Source organism: Schistocerca piceifrons, chromosome 6 (assembly GCF_021461385.2).
Source record: "Schistocerca piceifrons isolate TAMUIC-IGC-003096 chromosome 6, iqSchPice1.1, whole genome shotgun sequence".
In the NCBI taxonomy this organism is placed as follows: Eukaryota; Metazoa; Arthropoda; class Insecta; order Orthoptera; family Acrididae; genus Schistocerca; species Schistocerca piceifrons.
Genome location: NC_060143.1, coordinates 41219129 through 41242572, shown reverse-complemented (window position 1 = coordinate 41242572; position 23444 = coordinate 41219129). Strand labels below are relative to the sequence as shown.

At 39.9% G+C, this 23444-nt stretch overlaps 1 protein-coding gene across 1 annotated transcript in view; it reads left to right on the top strand.

The window, feature by feature from the left end:
- The window catches only part of LOC124802853, a 171595-nt gene that overhangs the window by 128248 nt on the left and 19903 nt on the right, over positions 1 to 23444 (top strand). The window contains exon 9 of the mRNA XM_047263876.1: positions 11961 to 12246. Within this exon, the coding sequence (XP_047119832.1) occupies positions 11961 to 12246 (286 nt within the window). The remainder of the gene's footprint in view (positions 1 to 11960; positions 12247 to 23444) is intronic.

Below are 23444 nucleotides of genomic sequence, written 5' to 3'. Positions count from 1 at the left end.
CAATAATATGTTCGTATGTTGATTTGAGACTTGAAAGAGCAATTTCAAAGCAGACAAACCCACCTGTGTTAGGAGGTTTGAAGAGGACACGTATCAGGTGCTTTCTGTTGAGGGATTTGAGCTCTGTGAACATATATTCCAGTTGTTTATCTTTATTATTTTTGGATGCGTATAGCACAATAGGCAATAAATCAGAGTTTATAAGCAGCCTGTGATGTTCGTCTGCTTTATTTCTTCAATGATAGTTCTCGGTGTCAACGTACTGCATTGTTATATGGGCTGAAAAATGGGGGGTGGAAGCTCAACACTGAAGACTGTAAATGATGTAGCCAACAGTTGCACAATTGCATTTAACAGTTCTTTACTTGCACTGTTCACAACCCCCCAATATTACACAATGACATGGCCAGTTCACTATTGGTAAATGTTGATAAGTCTCGTTAATAGGTTGCAGGCAACATCAGCATACTGTTACAGTAGTTTACTGTATAACATCTGTGAGCAATAAAAATGTCACCATACAGTTCACAGTTCTTGCTGAATAATATGGTACATGTGACACTATTTTTTCAAATAAATTAGACAGACGTTGTCATTAACTGTTCTAACACATGGCCTATTTGTGTTACACTTATTCCACTGGTAAGTTGATGCAGTGTTGTTACTCTAACCAATACATATTTCCGTCTGAAAATTGGCCATGGACTGTCTGCCTCGGTACTAAAAATCGATCCTTTATATATCCTCACAATAATAGGCACTGAAACTACACATTGTCTGATGTTTAAGTTACAGAAATTGCAATTAAAACATAACTCATTCAATTAACTGAATACATTGAAAAATTCCTTCTTTTTAACCATTCATTCTACTGCAAGGGTTAGGCCAAATTATTTGTTTAAATAATGAAATTAAGAGATATAGTTGTACAAACACTACTTTTTATAAACCTTTAATTATTTTGGAATTCATTAAGGGCTGGCTTTGCTAATATGTTTCGAATAGAGCCAAATAAATACTTTAAGAATCCTAGTGTTGTTTTTCCAAATGTTTGTAATTAGTACAGAATTTATATTTGTTTATAAGTCAACAATAGAATCTATGTCATGAAAGAATTACTGATTTCACTCTGTAACAAGGGCATTAAGTAGGAATGGTCAAAATAAATTGGGAAATTACATACATACATAAAACTAAGCATAAAATTAGACCTGGTGCTATATTCCTTAAGACTGAGGGCGCCAACCTTTCTCTTTCATGAAACTGAAGATTATACTCATGCATGTTAATGATATTTAGGCAAAAATGAATTTAAGGAGGCAGATGGCAAAACAAGAGATGAAGTAAAGAGAGCCCAGCTTGCTTCATCACAATTCCTACTCCACCCCTACATTGGGTACATCTCTCATGCCTTAGAAAGGTGTAGCCTTCTAGATTTACTGAACTTGTGGGAATACTTGTTTTGAGCTAGATCTCCGACAGGAGTATGTAGGTATGTATCCTGAAAGTCTTGAAATATTTGACAGAACTCGTCGAGGTGAGCTGGCAGAGGTTGCATGGGCATTGTGAAGTTTAGTTCATTCAGGTGGAAAGCTGATGAGGATGGGCCAGCAAAGGTGGGGGAAAAGTGCATAACACAGTTTACTCCAGTCTTGTTATTTTTTGTTACCTCCAATCAGAAAGAATTAAATAGAGTGTTACAGTGTGAAAGTCATGGATTGAAATATGTTACTGTGTATTTTCCTGGGTAAAGTAAGGAAGTCACAGCTTCATTACCAGACATGTTCAATTACTAGTGTTGGTTGTGTCTAACAAAAATAAATAATTACACAAATCTGAGTGTTTTTAATGGTCATAAGACTGGACTGGCCTGTTCAGTTGTTAAGGATTTGCAGCAGCAAATTATATTATTTTATGTTAGTAGCAAGTTTTCAGTAGACAGAAAAAGGTGATTAATAAGAATGTCATAGTACTAAGGTAGATTTTGATATCAGTATTGAGGGAAAATCAGGAATACAGAAATACAAGTCGCTGAGGAATGGAATAAATAGGAAGTGCAGGGAAGCTAAGACGAAATGGCTGCAGGAAAAATGTGAAGACATCGAAAAAGATATGATTGTCGGAAGGACATACTTAGCATACAGGAAAGTCAAAACAACCTTTGGTGACAGTAAAAGCAACGGTGGTAACATTTAAAGTGCAACGGGAATTCCACTGTTAAATGCAGAGGAGAGAGCAGATAGGTGGAAAGAATACATTGAAAGCCTCCATGAGGGTGAAGATTTGTCTGATGTGATAGAAGAAGAAACAGGAGTCGACTTAGAAGAGATAGGGGATCCAGTATTAGAATCGGAATTTAAAAGAGCTTTGGAGGACTTACGGTCAAATAAGGCAGAAGGGATAGATAACATTCCATCAGAATTTCTAAAATCATTGGGGGAAGGGGCAACAAAACGACTATTCACGTTGGTGTGTAGAATATATGAGTCTGGCGATATACCATCTGACCTTCGGAAAAGCATCCTCCACACAATTCCAAAGACGGCAAGAGCTGACAAGTGCGAGAATTATCGCACAATCAGCTTAACAGCTCATGCATCAAAGCTGCTTACAAGAATAATATACAGAAGAATGGAAAATTGAGAATGCACTAGTTGACGATCAGTTTTGCTTTAGGAAAAGTAAAGGGACGAGAGAGGCAATTCTGACGTTACGGCTAATTATGGAAGCAAGGCTAAAGAAAAATCAAGACACTTTCATAGGTTTTGTCGACCTGGAAAAAGCGTTCGACAATATAAAATGGTGCAAGCTGTTCGAGATTCTGAAAAAAAGTAGGGGTAAGCTATAGGGAGAGATGGGTCATATACAATATGCACAACAACCAAGAGGGAATAATAAGAGTGGACGATCAAGAATGAAGTGCTCGTACTAAGAAGGGAGTAAGACAAGGCTGTAGCCTTTCATCCCTACTCTTCAATCTGTACATCGAGGAAGCAATGATGGAAATAAAAGAAAGGTTCAGGAGTGGAATTAAAATACAAGGTGAAAGGATATCAATGATACGATTCGCTGATGACATTACTATCCTGAGTGAAAGTGAAGAAGAATTAAATGATCTGCTGAACGGAATGAACAGTCTAATGAGTACACAGTATGGTTTGAGAGTAAATTGGAGAAAGACAAAGGTAATGAGAAGTAGTAGAAATGAGAACAGCGAGAAACTTAACATCAGGATTGACGGTCACGAAGTCAATGAAGTTAAGGAATTCTGCTACCTAGGCAGTAAAATAACCAATGACAGACGGAGCAAGGAGGACATCAAAAGCAGACTCGCTATGGCAAAAAAGGCATTTCTGGCCAAGAGAAGTCTACTAATATCAAATACCGGCCTTAATTTGAGGAAGAAATTTCTGAGGATGTACGTCTGGAGTACAGCATTGTATGGTAGTGAAACATGGACTGTGGGAAAACCGGAACAGAAGAGAATCGAAGCATTTGAGATGTGGTGCTATAGACGAATGTTGAAAATTAGGTGGACTGATAAGGTAAGGAATGAGGAGATTCTACGCAGAATCGGAGAGGAAAGGAATATGTGGAAAACACTGATAAGGAGAAGGGACCAGGATGATAGGACATCTGCTAAGACATGAGGGAATGACTTCCATGGTACTAGAGGGAGCTGTAGATGGCAAAAACTGTAGAGGAAGACAGAGATTGGAATACGTCAAGCAAATAATTGAGGACGTAGGTTGCAAGTGCTACTCTGAGATGAAGAGGTTAGCACAGGAAAGGAATTCATGGCGGGCCGCATCAAACCAGTCAGTAGACTGATGACCAAAAAAAATTGAGGGTTCTCATTATGTGGATGGGCTGCTCACCAAACCACTCTAGACAGCATGCTGAGTGTAAATCTGTTGCTATCTTCTGTATTAAACAGTGGTATTGGCTGGAAAGTTAAGAAATATTCTTGCATGTGATCTGCATAGCTGTGTCAAGTTTTATTGCTGTACCTGTATATTGTCAATTTCTTCTAGTCCTGGGAGAGTAGTGTATCTTGGAGTACACTGCGAGATGCAGGTTTGTGGGTTTTCCACACTGGGCAAAATAAACTTGGAGGTAGTGATCTGGTAATTCAGGCAATGACTTTAGAATATGGGCATTACCAGCTATTTCTGCACCCTTATCTTGCTATGCAAAGTTTGGCAAAATAGACAGTAACATGGGCTTTGGAAAACCAGCTGTTTGTGATGCTTTTTATTTAGGGACACGAAACTGCAGAACTCCAGAATTCAGAGATGGTTTAGTGGAAAGATGAATTAAATAAGCTCAAATGGGATATAGTTTTGTCACTGAAACGGGGTCAGGCCAGACAGAATATAATTTGGTCACATGCTTTACAACAAAATAGAACACGGAGGAAATTCAGTGTAAGTCTTGTTGTCAATAAGAATATTGTAGATGATATTACAAGTGTGGAAAGAATCTCAAACACTAGACTTATTTGAAAATACAAGGAAGAGGTTCTAAGGAAATGATTTGATTCTATGCACCATTATGCTGAATTCTGATGAAGTTGTAGAAGACTTCTATGGAGAGTTACAGAAGCTGATAAGTGACAACAAATCCTAACGCATGATGATCAGTACACACTACATACAATTTAGACAAAAACTAGAGATAGATACTCATTAGGGGAACTTTGGGTGTGATATCACTTGTGACAGAGGTCAAACATTAGTAAAATTTGGAGAGATGAGCTACAAATATGTCCTTAACAAATTCATTCAAAAGAAAAGAAACAGAAAATGGTTTTGATAAGGGCCAAATGGAAATAAAGGTGAAATAAATTTTATTTATTATTGCATACATGGACAGAACAAAAGAAAGCAAAATGTCAAAGGCAATGTTGTTGCTGAAATGCAGGAGGATCTGCAGCGAATTGACGCATGGTTCAGGGAATGGCAATTGAATCTCAATGTAGACAAGTGTAATGTGCTGTGAATACAGAGAAAGAAAGATCCCTTTTCATTTAGCTACGATATAGTAGGTCAGCAAGTGGAAGCAGTTAATTCCATAAATTGTCTGGGAGTACGCGTTAGGAGTGATTTAAAATGGAATGATCATATAAAGTTGATTGTCGGTAAAGCAGATGCCAGACTGAGATTCATTGGAAGAATCCTAAGGAAATGCAATCCAAAAACAAAGGAAGTAGGTTACAGTACGCTTGTTCGCCCACTGCTTGAACACTGCTCAGCAGAGTGGGATCCGTGCCAGAAAGGGTTGATAGAGGAGAGAGAGAAGATCCAACGGAGAGCAGCGCGCTTCGTTACAGGATCATTTAGTTATCCCGAAACTATTACGGAGATGATAGATAAACTCCAGTGGAAGACTCTGCAGGAGAGACGCTCAGTAGCTCGGTACGGGCTTTTGTTGAAGTTTTGAGAACATACCTTCACCGAGGAGTCAAGCAGTATATTGCTCCCTCCTATGTATATCTCGCGAAGAGACCATGAGGATAAATTCAGAGAGATTAGAGCCCACACAGAGGCGTATCAACAATCCTTCTTTCCACGAACAATACGAGACTGGAATAGAAGGGAGAACCGATAGAGGTACTCAAGGTACCCTCCGGCACACCCCGTCAAGTGGCTTGCGGAGTATGGATGTAAATGTAGATGTAGATGCTGTTGAAGATATGATGAGAGTGACAAGCAACATTAAAATCAAATGACACTAAGTTAAACAAAACTATTTGTAATCATATCAAAGAACAATTCAGTTGCGAAAGTTAATAATTATGAGACAGAATTGCCAACTTGTTTTACCTTTTTATCCTTCCCCACTCTAACCCTCTCTTCTCTCCAAGGAAGAAAATAACAGTTTTGAAAGCTGGGATAATTTCATTACTTTTACTTATAAGTATTGTGTGTCTATTGACAGTATTAAACGTTTCTCCTCCTCAAGTTAAATACTGGCCAGCAATTATGTCTGATATTTCTCTTAATATATACAAAGCTGAGAATATTTATGTATGTCTGGGAACTCCTCCCAGAACCCTGGACCCAAGTGGACCCAATTTGGCACACAAACTCCTATGGAGGCACAGACAAGAGACGTGTTGAAGCCCCTGGTGTATTTGCTGCCCTGCACGGCAGGTGTGTTGTGTGGGGATAGCATCGACCTGTGCGTTATCGACCTGCTTTGCAGAACAACCTACACATCAGGGGCAAGAAATGGTTTTTCCATACCCAAAGTGTAGACTGCCCAGCACAACAGGCGTGTTATGTTGGAGGTGTATATGCCTGCTTTATCGGTCAGCAGTGAATGGCAGCCTACACGGCATGGGACAAAAAATAGTTTACAAACCCTTGGCATCTAGGTTGTGCTGCACGAGAGGTGTGTTGTGGGAGTAGTACTAGCCTGCTTTCTCAACCTCTTTCACAGGGGCTACCCATCTGTTGGACGTGCCTGAGGGAAGGTTGAGATGGAGAGAGAAGGGGGCAGGAGGGGATGGATAGGGAGAGAGAGTGGGCGGGGGGGGGGGGGGCAGGAGGGGATGGATAGGGAGAGAGAGTGGCAAGAGGGGATGTAAACAGAGGTTGGGGGAGTAGGTGGACAAAGAGGGAGGGCGGAGAAAAAGATGGACAGAAATAGGGTTGGAGAAGGACAGAGAGAAGAGGACAATGTGAAGGACAGATACGGAGGCAAGGAATGGACAGACAGAGAGAGAGGAGGGGATGGATAAGTAGAGGGGGTGGATAGGGAAAGAGGGAGCAGGAGGAGATGTAAAGACAGACAGAGGGTGAGGAAAGAAATGAATAGAGAGGGGAGGGGATAGAAAGAGAGAGGTGGGTTGGTGAGATGGGCAGATATGGAGGCAAGGAGGTGATGGGCAAGGAGGAGGGGGGAGGAGATGGACTAAGAGATGTGCACATTATATATGACAAGCATGTAAGCAGGCAGTCACGAGGAAAATGATAGTTATAAAACTATTTGTAGCCATCTTTGAGAGGCTGTGAGAAAATAGAAGGAAACTTTTGTTAAGTGAAACAGTTGAAAACAGCAAATAAAACAAAACAGAAATTTATCTTGGGATAACTTCACGTTTCATCAGTTAAGATGTCAGATAATACAGTACTAGCAATAAAGAGGAAACTGTAGAAGAATTCCAAGACATATTTAAATTTTCTACTGTTAAAGCAATGAAGCTGAGGCCGAGATTGTTGAAATGAAAATAATTACATGCCAAGGCAGGTGTACTAAGTCATACAAAGTTTGAAGAATGGGAAGGTGCCAAGGAGATAATTGTGTTTCAGTAAAAATGCGTAAATTTAGAAGCTAAGTAATATAAAGGAACCTTGAAAAATGTTTGCAGAATGTTTGTGTACTTGAAAAGAAAGATGGCAGAAAAGTCATAAAAACTGTAGACCTATCAGTATACCTTCCCTAATAAAGGATGTTCACTAAAAGTATCTCTAAACTACAAAGAAAGAAAAAAACTCAGATTTTAATCAAGCAAAGGAACAATCGGGTTTTAGAAGTTCATGTAATACAACACTTGAAACTACTGAATAAAATTATAATATTAAGCATAAAGCATGAGTTATCACTTTGTCTGGGATTCATAGATAGTGAGGAAGTATGTGAGCCACATTCATCAAAATCTGCACCTACAATCTGTCAGAAATAATGCAGTGTTTAGTATCTGCCCAAGCATGACAGTGACCCTGAACAACATTGTCAGCACAAGGTACTGTATGGTTGACAATGGCTCAACAAATTGTGCAATAGAACCCCACAGGAGAAAATGAAAACTCACTGTGCTAGTCAATCTATGAAGAAGCAGAAAGTCCAAAACCACATAGAGATGTGCAGAGAGATAAACACAACACATGGCAGTTGTGAGCAGCTGACAACTGAGCACACAGAAATGACATACAGCATGAGGCGTAAGATGAGGTCCGCTGTGGTTGGACTCAGCACTAAAACTGCCCATGCAGGTTGCTGTCTCCTGCAGTTAAACCCTTCCATCAGCAAGTCTGTCCATACAATGCATGGTGTGTGTACCCTGTGCCAGTTGTCCACACTAGACCAATGTGCTATCCATGCTAGTTCATCTGCTTTGTATCAAAGTGTCCACTGGTGGGGATACTAAATAGAGATTCAAATGCTTCCTCAAAATAATGAGGTACTTTGTACTCAAAGAGGGCCCAGGCAATGAAATTTCATGTCACCAAAACTTTTCTCATCCATGCTTGAAGTATTCAGACCCTTAAACTGGGAAAATGATAAAAGAATAGTGTTAATGGAACATCTGAAACACACATTTTGTTGATGATTTTGTAGTGTTTGCTTCAAGTACAGAGAAATGCCAACAATAAATGGAAAAACTTGATAGAACAAGTTTGAAAATAATTGTAATTCAAATAAAGGGTGACCAACATATCAAAAAGAGAATAGTGTACATCAAAAAGAAAATAGTGCATATGAACAATAAAGTCTAGTTGATGAATTTTGCTTTCAAAGCAGTTGAAGGTGATGACTGGATAGACAAAAAAAGAAATGAAAATGAAGAGTGAGAAAGCCACTTTTTTTGAGTGCTTTTGGTAAAGTCAGTAGTTCAAAACTAAAGTTTCCAAAAAGTGCCTAAAAAGAAAAGGCCGTGATCAGTGTGTAGTGTCAGTTTTCACTGTTGGCAGTGAGATGTGGCTATTTATATGAAAACCATTAAAAAAACTGAGGGCTAATCAGAGAACAATGTGGAAATACATTTGAGAATGACTTCAAGAGACAAGAAAAATAAACAAATTTATCGGGAAACAGACTGTAGTGGGCTGACATAATAATGACTTCAGTTATGATGAATGGAATTGGAAAGGACGTTCAGGTAAGTTGATTAAATAGTAGAGGGCCTAAGGAAGTTCTTTGTTAGTGTAAGGGTACAGATGAATTAGTTAATAATTCACTGGTTTTGTGAAACACTTGCACCCTTAGCAGTTAGTATAATTGAAATCATTCATAACTGGCATTCAGCTGAGTTTAAGCAGCACTGTTATTGTTAGTAAAGGTACTGAGATGATTCTATGTCGGTTGGGATTGAATTTTTATGTTTGAGGTGTTCCTGGGGAGTCATGGCAGCAAAAGACATCCATTTGATGAGTTTCGATCATCACAAGTAGTCGTTCAGACTCTGCAGTACCGTGCATTGCGCCATGGTGTCACTAATACAGATCTACGAATGTAGAACATAAAAAATAGAAGAGTCAGACAACAGAAACCTGACAGACAAGATGTTCTTGGGAAACAACTAAGTTGTTATCTGAGTTGTAAACTGAGTTTGAATTGTAGTTTGGCCAATAAATTAGACTATGTCCAGAGTACATAGCCTGTTATGCTTCATAGTAAAAGTAGCTTTACGGGAATAACAGCTAGTAGATGTGAAGATTCTGTCTGCTGTGAGATAAAAGCACACTTTAAGATGGTGGAAACCCTCACTCTAGATTGAAAGCGACACTAATGGAATATGAGTATATGACAATGAAATATATGCACGACAAACTTGGATGCTTGTAGCTCAAGACTGTAATGCATGGTAAGATCTAGATATCTTTATCTAACTGCGGATGTCAAAAGACAGATAGTATGATGATTATGATATCCAGCACTTCTTGTTGTGTCTTTATCTCTTCCTGTAATAAATATGCATATTGAAAAATTTTATTGGATGTACAAAATACACATACACCGATGAGCCAAAACATTATGACCACAGCCCACTGCAAGATTGAATGCCTCCTGGTGGTGTTCTGGCATGTGACGTGGTAAGGAATGAATATGAGCTGAACAGAGACAAATGGGCAGTCATTATAGTGAAGATATGGGCCGCAAATGCAGAAAACTGCTGATATTGGACGTTCTGACAAAGGGCACATTGTTGCGGCACTCCGGCTGGAAACAAGAGTCTCTGAAATGGGCAGCTGGTCTCCTGTTGGCATACTACTGTCATGAGCTCCTATGGAAAGTGGTTGAAGGATGGTGAAATAATGAGTAGACCATATAGTATTGAATGACCATATCTCATCACAAAAATTAGAGGTCGGAGGATCCCCCACTGTGTAACCCAGGAAAGGCAGCGATCTGTGAGAGACCTGAGAACAGATTACAATGCTGGTGCATGCGCAATTGCTTTGCAGCACACCATTCAAAGGCCATTGTTAAAAATGGAGCTCCACATCGTATGACACCTGCGTCCTTGTGTTGACCCAACGACTTTGTCAGTTATGATTGCAGTGGATACATCATCACCACATTTTCACTGTGGATCAATAGAAACATGTCACCTGTTGAATGAATCGCATTTGTTATTACGTCAGGTCTTTGGTTGGGTCCTTACATGCCATCATCCAGGGGAATGGCAGCATGAAACATGCACCTGCCACAGATGCAGGCCACTGAGGGCAGATTTATGCTACGGGGTACATTGAGTTGGACTTGCATGGAATCTGTGGTGGTAATCTAAGGCATCATGACATTCAGTGAACTATATGAACATTATTGTGGACCATCTGCATCACTTCATGCTTGAAATCTTCCTCTAAGGTGATGACATCTTGTAGCAGGATAACTATTCGTGTTACAAGGTCAGTTTAAGGAGCATTATAGTGAAATCACATTGGTGCCTTGACCAGCAGATATGCCTGATCTGTACACATTGGAATACATACTTGGTGCATCATTTGTGTTTGTCACTGTCTTATCAACATGGCCTACAGGAAGAAACCCATAGTGCACACTTTGTTGTGGGCACAATGAAAATGTTTCTGTTGAACATGTTTTGTTGGGTCAGTTCAGATACTATTATACTTACAAGTTGCTCCACTTCGCGGCTAATGATAGCTTATGTGTAGTCATGTCATAAATTGAAATTTGATGTAAGACTTAGGTACTGGTGTATAAACTTCTAATTTTTAACAGAACAATTAAAATATGCAAAAATTTGAGGTAGTATTTGGTGACAGTGCATGAAAATTTGAACCAAAACCTCCACACCTGTATAATTACATATCTGTATAATTACAGATATTAAAATCATCTTAACATTTATAACTTTTGGGTTTGCCATGATATTTCAGTGTGTAACTCGCATAACCTTTTATTGAGACTTCTGCTTGAATAGTACTGGTCAGTACTGCAGGAAAACGGCTACTGTCAGTGTTCACATTTGATATGTTTGTTACCGATCCTAGAGATGTGAGTAAATGCTAGAGCTTGTAAGCTGTTCACTGATGGCTTATGACCTGCAGTTCAGAAGCAGTGAGATGCATACCAACCTTATGTGCAGGAATCTTCAATACCTGAGTGTTGGCTTGATACAGAAAATTGTGTGCTGCACGATAAGATGAAGATTTTATCATCAATCTTGTCTTTTTGGTTTAAAACCTTAAGGGAGCAATACATTTTCTTAATTTCAAGAACGTAATTAATATAGTTAAATGTTTGCTGGGCACTGTGGCGCAGAACACAACTCTTCCAAACATTAGATCCTGTCAGCAGGACAAATTGTTCGATGATTTTCTTGTCACAACACAGTTGAAGATTTACACAGCAGCACACTTTAGTCAAGATACTGGTTGCAAGTTTGTTGGTGTTATTGCCTGTTCACAGTGATTCCTTACTGTGTTCTGGGAAGAGGGTTCTGTAACCCTGCACATCCAAAGGAGAATGGGTTGAATTTATGAAGAAAAATGTTTCCTGTCATTCATCCAATACAAATTAATAAATTATCATAAATTTTGAACCAGTTGTACGGTTGTTATTCTGATAATTTTAAAATGTGTACTCATATTATTACATTTTCTTGTGTCTGTAAAATAATTGTAAGCTACTGTGTTAAAATTATACGTACTTTGTTACAAAATTCTCCCATTTGCTAATTTTTTTACTTGTTTTTATTTTTAAAGGTCTTCAGGATTGTGGACTTTACTGCATGTGAGGAAAACGCCTTCATTCTGTAAACTATTTTGTAAAACGAATGGCCAGACACCAGAATTAACTATAAGGTTTGAGACTGATGCTAATACAAATGACAATGGAAGTTTGAATATTAGTACAGATACTACCAACAACCAGTCAATACTATACACTTTTTCACCTTTATCTGAGGAGTGGAGCTGTACTTCCATGGAAACAGAAACAATAAGCCTTCTTGTGGATAGCTTTCAGTATATTACTGACATCCTAAGAAAAGTTAGTTATATTTCAGATTATATGTATTATAATACTAATAACTTATTTGTCTTCAGAGTGTTCCAGATTAGAAAGAAGAATATGATTTTCTGCAGAAATCACCCATTACTCTTATTTGTTGTCTGTGCAGATAGGGAAAAAACGCATTTAATATTGAGAATCTTTGACAGCTGTATTGCAAAAGAACCATGGTTTCATATAAATCATTGCTATGGACATTGAAATATCTCTTAAATCTTCTCATTGTCCACACACAGTCAAATAAGAACATATGTAGCAATGAATTGTTCTTGCCATTTGCCTTGCTGTGTGCACAGCACCAGGAAATCATTGTTTTAATTTCTTGCCAGTGTCTCTTCTGAAAAATTTTACAAGGACCTGTATGAGTTCATAATAATGATTTCTGTGTAACCCTTTTTGTAGTTCAGTAGCATCCTTTTCAAGTATATCTTCAATATCTGAAGCAATAAAATGATTTTTTGCCTACTCCCTTCTGCAATGAACATCATTAGAATGTATACATTTCCATTTTTCTCTGAATCTTTAGCAAAGAGTATACCACAGTTATTTGTAGTCTAAAATATTTTACATTTAAAGATATTTCACCAATGTTTCTGTGATTTTGAGTCCAGAGGCTTGTTTGATGCAGCTATCCATACTACTCTATCCTGTGCAAGCTTCTTCATCTCCAAGTAACTATTGCAACCTACATCCTTCTGAATCTGCTTAGTGTATTCATCTCTTGGTCTCCCTCTACCATTTTTAACCCCCATGCTTCCCTCCAATACTAAATTGGTGATCTCTTGATGCTTCAAAATGTGTTCTACCAACCGATCCCTTCTTCTAGTCAAGTTGTGCCACAAATTCCTCTTCTCCCCAATTCTGTTCAGTACCTCCTCATCAGTTATGTGATCTACCCATCTAATCTTCAGCATTTTTCTGTAGCACCACATTTTGAACGCTTCTATTCTCTTCTTGTCTAAACTATTTATTGTCCAGGTTTCACTTCCATACATGCCTACACTTTGTGCAAATACTTTCAGAAAAGACTTCCTGCCACTTAAATCTATAAGCGATGTTAACAAATTTCTCATCTTCAGAAATGCTTTCCTTGCCATTGCCAGTCTACATTTTATATCCTCTCTACTTCGGCCATCATCAGTTATTTTGCTCCCCCAACTCACCTACTACTTTAAGTGTCTCATTTCTTAATATAATTCCCTCAGCATCACCTGATTTAATTCGCCTACATTCCATTATCTTTATTTTGCTTTTGTTGATGTTCATCTTACGTCCTCCTTTCAAGACATTGTCCATTCCATTCATGTGTCACTGACATAATCACAATGTCATCGACAAACGTCAAAGTTTATATTGCTTCTCCATGGATTTTAATTCCTACTCCAAATTTTTCTTTTGTTTCCTTTACTGTGTGTTCAATATACAGATTGAATAACATTGGAGATAGGCTACAACCCTGTGTCCCTTCTCAACCACTGCTTCCCTTTCATGTCTCTCGACTCTTATAACTGCCACCTGGTTTTTGTACAAATTGTAAGCAGCCTTTTGCTCCCTGTATTTGACCCCTGCCACCATCAGAATTTGAAAGAGAGTGTTCCAGTCAACATTGTCAAAAGCTTTCTCTGAGTCTACAAATGCTATAAATGTACTGTAGATTAGCTTTTCCTTAATCTATCTTCTACGATAAGTCGTAGGGTCAGTATTGCCTTGCATGTTCCAACATTTCTGCAGAATCCAAGCTGATCTTCCCTGATGTTGGCTTCTACCAGTTTTTCCATTGATCTGTAAAGAATTCATGTTAGCATTTTGTGGCTGTGACTTATTAAACTGATAGTTGGGTAATTTTCACATCTTTCAACCTTTGTGGTTGGAATTATTATATTCTTCTGGAAGTCTGAGGGTTTTTCACCTGTCTCATACATCTTTCTCACCGGATGGTGGCATTTTGGTCATGGCTGGCTCTCCCAAGGCTATCAGTAGTTCCAAGGGAATGTTGTCTACTCCTGGTGCCTTGTTTTGACTAGGTCTTTCATTGCTCTGTTAAATTCTTCAGGCAGTATCGTATCTCCCATTTCATCTTCATCTATGTCCCCTTCCACTTCCGTAATACTGCACTCAAGTACATCCCCCTTGTACAGACCCTCTACATACTCCTTCCACCTTTCTGCTTCCCTTTCTTTGCTTAGAGCTGGTTTTCCATTGGACCTCTTGATATTCATACAGGTGGTTCTCTTTTCTGCAAAGGTGTCTGTAATGTTCCTGTAGAGTGTATCTATCTTACCCCTAGTGACATACGACTCTACATCATTACACCTGACCTCTAGCCATCCCTGCTTAGCCATTTTGCATTTCCTGTAGATCTCGTTTTTGAGACGTTTGTACTCCCTTTCACCTGCTTCATGTACTGCATTTTTATATATTCTCCTTTCATGAGTTAAATTCAATATCTCTTCTGTTACCCAAGGATTTCTACTAGCCCTCGTCTTTTAACCTACTTGATCCTCTGCTGCCTCCACCATTTCATCTCTCAAAGCCACCCATTCTTCTTCCACTGTATTTCTTTCCCCTGTTCTTGTCAATCATTCCCTAATGCTCTCTCTGAAACCCTCTACAATGTCTGATTCTTTCTGCTTATCCAGGTCCCATCTGACTATTGCTCCCTAGTCCAGTTTTATGGGTTTGGCATTGTGTTGGGCATTTTCATCAGTGATGAGTGGTTTTGAAATTCCAGTTCACCCTGTAATTCCCTGCTTATGTAGCTACCTTTGTGTTGTTCTTATGCTGATGGGGTTCATGAGTACAGTGACTTTTGCATCTGTCATCATCTTAGTTTTTGTCCCAATCCTCTTCAATGACTGTCTGTGGTGGTCATTCAATATACACTTTCATCCATATTATGAACTTAGTGGATTATGTCTTTCCACTTTGCCTGTATGGGGTATAAATCTTTGATATGATACCTCTTGAAACACCAAATGCTTCTGCTACCTTGGTTATGAAAACACCCACCATACAAGCACTGACAATTTGCCCACATTGAAATTCGCTTAGTGTTGTGTTGGCTACTGTAGGAGTCAGCTCCGACACAAACAAGGAAGGAGAGAAGCTGTAATGGCCAGTGGCAGGAATCCAAAATGATCTGTACATATCACATGCTGAGTAATATACCACTTTATTTCTAAAAAGAAAATAAACACAACTTGCTTCCTGTGCCTCCTACATACCATTGTATTACTCACTATTACTACTCACAAAATGCAGGCTAAGTAGCATCTTCCTATTACTCGGTACTGACACTCTTGAAGTCTGTGACTGAACTGGGCCTGACCATCAGTGGGTTACTGGTTAAATCAGCATTGACAGGGGATGCTGAACTCTGTCTTCCTGGAAGTGTGGCGCTGCCCACTCTTAGTTTCGGGACGTGGGTCAGTGCCTTCTCGATGCCGTTTCATAGCGCTATGTTGATCGGTGTGCAGTTGATGCTTTAGGACTGCATACACAGCTCCAGCATAATGCACTCACAACTAGGCAGAACACTTTTCTGACTCTGACTGACCCTTGCAGCATATTGAGGACATTACACATGTACCGTTTATGGTCAAGTACAAGAGTGCAATCTTCAGCCTTGGCTAGCATCCACATTTATGTTGAAGCATGCATTTCTCACAGTGCTTCCATTTTTTGTCAAATTTCTGTACTGTTTAATGCTATGCTGTTTGTGGTGAAAAATTCATGCCACACTTGGAGTGATTACTTTATGTATATTAGAAAAGTACTCTGTAATTCCTAGTCCTAACCTACTCTTCTTCTTCTTCTTCTTCTTCTTCTTCTTCTTCGTCCTCCTCCTCCTCTTCTTTTTATTTATTTATTTATTTTGAGGGTGGGGTGGCTATCAGCATATGATAAGCAATTTCTGCTATTGGATTTGTTATTTTTTCCTTTACTCATACTATTCTTTTTGTAGTGTTGTTATCTAGCTAGTATTAGAGAGATAGTCATTTATGTCGTTTGTTTGTGAAATGTGCAGACTATTTTGGGATCTTTCAAGTTCAAACCATTTTTATTTTTTGAGAGTGGAGATGTTCATGGAAGTAGAGATGTTGAATCACTAAGGCAGCAGCCTAAATGAACATGGTAAACTGTGGCTCAGTCAAAGTTCAAGTGGGCTACTGTACCAGACCAGCGCTTTTTATCTGAGACACAGAGTTGATCTTGGTCTGAGCGCCCCATATCTTGCTTGCTATTCAGTCACTCACTCATTCATTCATTCATTCATACATTGTATTCCACAAATTCCATCATGAAAAAGAGCCTTCAAGGATAAAGAATGAGTCAAGTTAATGTATTTGCAGGTGGAAACAATCACTACAGACTACATTTTTAAAGTATACTAACACAAAAGTATCATTAGTGCCAACTGATGTACACACACTGATATTATAGTAACAATATTATGAAAAGGAAAGTTACCAATCACCAAATAAGTGGACCACCCTGTTGCTGAACATGCTGCCCAAAATGACATTCTTCATTTCAATGACTGCTTCACAGCCTGTGACATATTGATCCTTCTCACCAACACCAGCTTTTCTGAATTGTGCAGGTGGGAACTTTCCCTGCAATATATCCTACATTCCTGTAACCCTCCTAGCCTCAACCTTCGTTAGTCATTATCCTCACCCATCCAGCCCTGTCCCTGTTTCCATTCCAGCACTAAACCATTGCACCCAGTCTTTTTACTTCTCTCTATATCCACTCCCACCCCCTCACCTTTAACCTCCCGAATGCATATAGCTGCACTGCCCTCTCTCCACCTCATCCCTGTGCTCTCCCCAGCAGCACTTTACTGTCCCCCTCCCCACCCCTACTATCCTTCCCCCTCCCCACCCAGTTGCCAATCCCATCATGCACTGGTGCTGTTGCTCGCAGTGCGGCTTCAGTGCCAGAGACTGCAGTCGTGTGTGTGTGTGTGTGTGTGTGTGTGTGTGTGTGTGTGTGTGTGTGTGTGTGTGTGTGTGTGTGTTGTCTATTTTTGATGATGAGCCCCCATGCTGGCCACAAAGTTGGTAAGGCGCTCTTGTGGTAAGACATTCCATTTCTCTACCAGCACAGTTGACAATGGTCATTGGTGCATGCAGACAAGTTTCAATACGTCTCCCCTATGCAACCTACTTGTGCTTGATGGGATTTAAGTTGGGGGAACACGCTGGCCAGTCCATTCACTGCATATCCTCTCATTCCAAGAACTCCTCCACTTGCACTGTTTGATGCAGGTGTGTACTGTCATCCAAAAAAATGATGTTAGGGCTGAATGCAGCCTGAAAAGACACACATGGTGAAGAAGTACATTGTTGCAGTAATGTTGACTGGTGAGTGTACTGTGTTCAAAGATTTGAAGATCAGTACACCCTTGCAACATTATGCCTCCCCACACCATAATACCTCGACAACCAAAACAGTCATGTTCAACAATGTTCCTGGGTGCATTATATGTTCCCACCTCTCATCGTATGAGGCCACCTCTCGCCATATGAGGGTACATGCAGAATCACTACTCAGACTGAATCTGTACTCGTGCAAGAAGAACAAGTAACCCCAGCTCTCATTGGTCTAGATCCTATGCTTTCGGCACCATTGAAAACAGTGCTGCCAACATGCAGGTAGCAGTGGGACACAATGTACTGGTTGTCGAGCAAGGAGACCAACTGTATGCAGTTGTCGTGCCGCTGTGGAGTGTGGGATTGTGTGCCTTGCAGTCCTGTTAAAGCTGGTTGCAATTGCACCCTCTGTTTGTTGTGGGTTCCTCCTTGCCTGTGGCACAATGTGGCAGTCATCCGTTGCTGTAGTTGACCTTGGTCGATCAACTCATCTCATGTGGGTAGCAAGTGCCTTTGTTAGGAACACTCTCTATGTGTATGATACACTGCTGTGAGCACACTACCAAACTCCTGGGCTACGCTTGTCACTCTTCATGCTTCTCCCAGTTTCCCAATGTTTCTTCCCCGTATGAAGTCATCTACATGTTGTAATGAAGAACACAACCAAAGTGCATCATAACTGTTTGCTGGTTGACACATTATCTTTTCATGTTCCTTCAACTGCCACTTGCTGTGAGCCAGCCCCATTTGGCCCTATAGTCACACTAAACTCACACCATGTGTCATCCAATTTTCTGTGCACAACTGGGAGACATCTGGTAACATGCCGGCATAATTTCATTAATTTCCACCATATACGTAGTATATTATATTACTTTATGTATATAATTTTTAAGTTTTGCAGTACAGTGTGTGTATGACAGGTAAAAAACCAGCTACTTCGAACGTGGCCACTGCTTCTCCTTAATTATTAAATAGCTGTTGGTGTCTAATACTTCAGGCAAAGCAGACCACTGTAACTATCTATATATTGACAAAGTTAAGACCTATCAAAGTCAAAGAGTTTTACATACCTGACTCCAAATATTATGAGAAATTGCAGGGGTAGTGCCTAATGGGGTATTATTTGATTTTAATATTTAAGGATTTTCTGTTACCTGTCCGATGTTTGCTGGCAACCAGAGTATAAAACTTGCTTCTTAGTGTTCTTCCTAAATTCACTCTTGTTATTAAATTAACCACAAAGTCCCATAGAGAGGACATGTATTGGCAACTAAGAGTAAGAATCTACAAGCCATTGAAGTGGCTTCTGAATGATGATCAGTCATTGACCTGCCACATACCAGTCATGCACTGCTGCAGTCTGAGCTCAAGAGTGCATGTGTCTGTAAAATAAATACTTTTTTGTTTTAGCTCCAATACCTCAGAAGATTATGCCATAGAACAGTGTTGAATGAATATATGTAAAGTATAGTAGTCAATCCTGTCTGCACGTCAATACAGTGAGAAATTTATAACAACAAAGCAGCAGAATTGAGCTTTTTGATTAATTTATCTACATGCCAGTACCACCACAATTTATTATCTGTCTAGATGCCTAGGAACTTCACACATGGAGCCTCATCCATTGTACAACCATTGTACCATACTTAAGGTACCACTAAATCATTTTTATTTGTTTGGAATTGCTGTTCAGTGTCATAGTGGCCTATGGCCAGGGTAAGAAAGGACACAGGCATCTGAAGAAAGTTTTGTAATAACAGATGTAGTTGGAAACCTGCTGTTTGTATTCTTGTTAACAGAATACGAATGGTGCATTTGAGTTGGCCCCTGAGCCAGTCAAGGAGGCCATGCAAAGATGTTTGGTTTTGTGGTGGCACAAAGTCCGAAAATATAAGGGAGGAGGGGTGGGGAGGGAGTTGGAGTTGAAGTTGAGAGTTCACATCATAGCAAGATGAAAGCCAATGCCAGAGAGAGCATCCAGTCTCAGTCGATACTCCGGCAACAACTGGCAGACAACACATGACTTCTCCCTCATGCTTCATATTGACTGTTCAAATGTGGTGAAAAGTGGCTTGTTGGTCAGCACGGTTCATGGGAACAAACAACCTTTGCTGAGGTGACGATCCTACTCAGCATATAGGCCAAAGTGAATTGTACTCGAACATTACAAACAAAAATTTAAATGGAAGAAATTCAGAAATAACAATAAAATTCACACCATTCCTTGAACTGGTTGGGTGACCTGTACATTTTATAACATTTGTTTTTGTAACATTAAGGATTAAGCTGTGGGTTGTGAATCAGTTCAGAGATTGGAGCACTGTTCTCCTGCCCGATTCTGGTAAGCGTATGTTTGGGTCCTTTATTGATGTATTTGTTTTATCAACAAAGATTACAGTTTCTGAAGAGTCTTCTAATGGCTCAGGTGAAACATTTAAGTAGACCAAGAACAGAAATTGATAAAACACTGAACCTTGTGGAATGTAATATGTAATGTTACCCTTCTCTAGATTTAATGTTATTCCTGTCATATAAACTGCAATTGTGGCTCTTTGTTTTTTGTTGTTAAGATATGACTCCATTTGTGCAGTGGATGCTTTTAATGCCATATCATTTTACACTCAGGTGACAAAAGTTATGGGACACAATATGCACATACACAGACAGCAGTAGTATAACTTACAGAAGATATAAAAGGGTAATACATTGGGGGAACTGTCATTTGTACTCAGGTCATTCATGTGAAACAGTTTCTGTTGTGATTATGGTCAGACGACAGTAAGTAGCAGCCTTCGAACATGGAATGATAGTTGGCGCTAGATGTGTGGGACATTAGGTAATTCAGTATTCTGAGATCCACAGTGTCAAGAGTATGCCGAGAATACTAAACTCTGGCATTACCACGGACAGTGCAGTGGCTGCTGGCCTTCACTTAATGACGGAGAGCAGTGGCCTTTGTGTAGAGTTGTCAGTGCTAACAGACAAGCAAAGCTGCAAAAAATAACCACAAAAATCAAATGTGGGATGTGCAATTGACATAACTGTTAGAACAGTGACCCAAAATTTGGCATTAATGGGCTGTGGCAGCAAGTGACTGACGTGAGTGCCTTTCCTAACAGCACATCACCTGCAGTGCCTCTCATGGGCTCGTGACCACATTGATTGGACCCTAGACAAATGGAAAACCATGGCCTGGTCAAATGAGTCCTTAGTTTAGTTGTTAGGAGCTGATGGTAGGGTTTGAGTGTGACACGGATCCCACAAAGCCATGGGCCCATATTGTCAACAAGGCACTGTGCAAGATGGTGATGGCTCCACAGTGATATGGGCTGCAGTTATATGTAATGGACTGGGCCCTCTGGTCGAACTGAATTGATCACTGACTGGAAATGGTCATTCGTAGACTTTATGTTCCCAGGCAATGATAGAATTTTTATGGCTGACGGTGTGCCATGTGTCTCTCTCTCTCTCTCTCTCTCTCTCTCTCTCTCTCTCTCTCTATTCGTTTAGTCGGTTCCGACTCTTCGTGACCCCATGAATCAAATCACGCCACTTTTTCCTGTCTTGCACTTTCTCCAGTAGACCTTCCAGGTTGGAACACATTGCTTCTGTGATGCCATCGATCCATCTCATCCTCTGACGTCCTCTTCTTCTAGTTCCTTCAATCTTCCCCAGCATTAATGTTTTTTCCAGCGAGGCATGCCTTCGCATTGTGTGTCCAAAGTAGGTCAGCTTTTGTTTTAAGATTAGACCTTCCAGGGAGAAATCTGGTTTAATTTGCTCCAATATTGATCTGTTGGTTCTCTTTGGAGTCCATGGAACTCTAAGAAGTTTCCTCCAACACCACAATTCGAAGGAGTCAATTCGCCGTTCAGCCTTTCTAATGGTCCAGGTCTCACATCCATACATCACAACTGGAAAGACCATAGCCCTCACAATACGGATCTTTATTGCTAGTGCTATATCTCTGGACCTTATAACCTTGTCAAGGTTTGACAATGCCTGTCTACCGAGCAACAGGCGTCTCCGGACTTCATGGCTGCAGTCACCGTCAGCAGAGATCTGGGAACCGAGATAACTGAATGTGGTCACTACCTCCATGGTTTCTCCTGCTATATCCCACGAATTGGTAGGTGTAGTTGCCATAATTTTCGTTTTCTTCACATTCAGCATAAGACCAGCCTTTTCACTTTCGTCTTTCACCTTCAGTAAGAGTGTTCTCAATTCTTCTTCACTTTCTGCCAACAGGATCGTATAATCCGCGTACCTGAGGTTGTTTACATTTATTCCAGCTATTTTAATTCCTGTTTCTCCTCCATCTAGCCTCGCATTCCTCATGACATGTTCTGCATACAGATTGAATAAGTACGGTGACAGTATGCAGCCTTGCCGGACCCCTTTCTGAATCTTTATCCATTTCGTTGTTCCATACATAGTTCTCACAGTGGCTTCTTGGTCGAGGTATAAACTCTGTATCAGATGAATGAGGTGATCTGGTACACCCATGTTTTTCAGTACGTTCCATAATTTGTTGTGATCGACGCAGTCAAAGGCTTTGGCGTAGTCAATAAAGCACAGGTACACATCTTTCTGGAATTCTCTCGCTTTTTCCATAATCCACCAAATGTTAGCAATTTGATCTCTAGTTCCTCTTCCTTTCCTAGATCCAGCTTGTTCTTCTGGCAGCTCTCGATGTAGATATTGGCGAAGTCTATTTTGTGAGATTTTCAACATAACTTTGCTAGCATGTGAAATAAGTGCGATTGTTCGGTAATCTGAGCATTCTTTAGAACTTTTCTTCTTTGGAATGGGGATGAACACTGATCTTTTCCAGTCTTCTGGCCACTGCTGCGTGATCCATATTTTTTGACATATTGAGTGCAGCACTTTCACTGCATCCTTTCCAGTGACTTTAAACAATTCTGCTGGTATTTCATCATGTCCACTAGTTTTGTTATCAGCCATATTTTCAAGGGCCCACTGGATTTCACTCTCCAAAATATCTGGCTCTAGTTCTAAATTAACATTAACATCAGCAGTAGGAGCCCTGTCATGGTGCAGTTCTTTCTTGTATAGGTCTTCTACATATTCTGCCCATCTTTCCTTAACATCCTCTGCTTCACTCAGATCTTTCCCGTTTCTATCTTTTATCATTCCAGTTTTTGCCTGGAATTTTCCTTTAATTTCTCTAATTTTCTTATAAAGATCTCTTGTCTTCCCCATTACGTTACTATCTTCAACTTTCTTGCACTGTTCATTAAAGAATATATTTTTATCTCTTCTAGCTAATTTCTGAAAATCTTTATTTAATTCAAACATAGCTGATCTATCTCCCTTGATTTTTGCTTTCCTTCATTCTTCTGCAACTTGCAGTGCCTCAACTGATAGCCATCTAGCCTTCTTACTGTTCCTTTTCTTGGGAATGTGTTTCTCTGCGGCCTCCTTGACAGTATTAGCTACTTCTGTCCACATCTCTTGCGAGCTTTTGTCCTCCAGCTGTAATACATTAAATGTGTTTTGTACCTCTGCAGCATAGTCGGAGGGTATAGAGTTAAGGTCGTATCTGCAAGTTGGGATAATTTTTGCTACATTCTGAAGTTTCAGCCGAAATTTTGCAATCAGGAGCTCATGATCTGATCCGCAGTCAGCCCCAGGTCTTGTTGTAGCTGACTGAACCGCGCTCTTCCACCTCTGATTACAAAGTATGTAATCAATTTGGTTCTGGTGTTGGCCATCTGGCGAAGTCCAGGTATATAGGCGTCGTTTTGGTAGTTGAAACAGTGTATTAGTAATTAT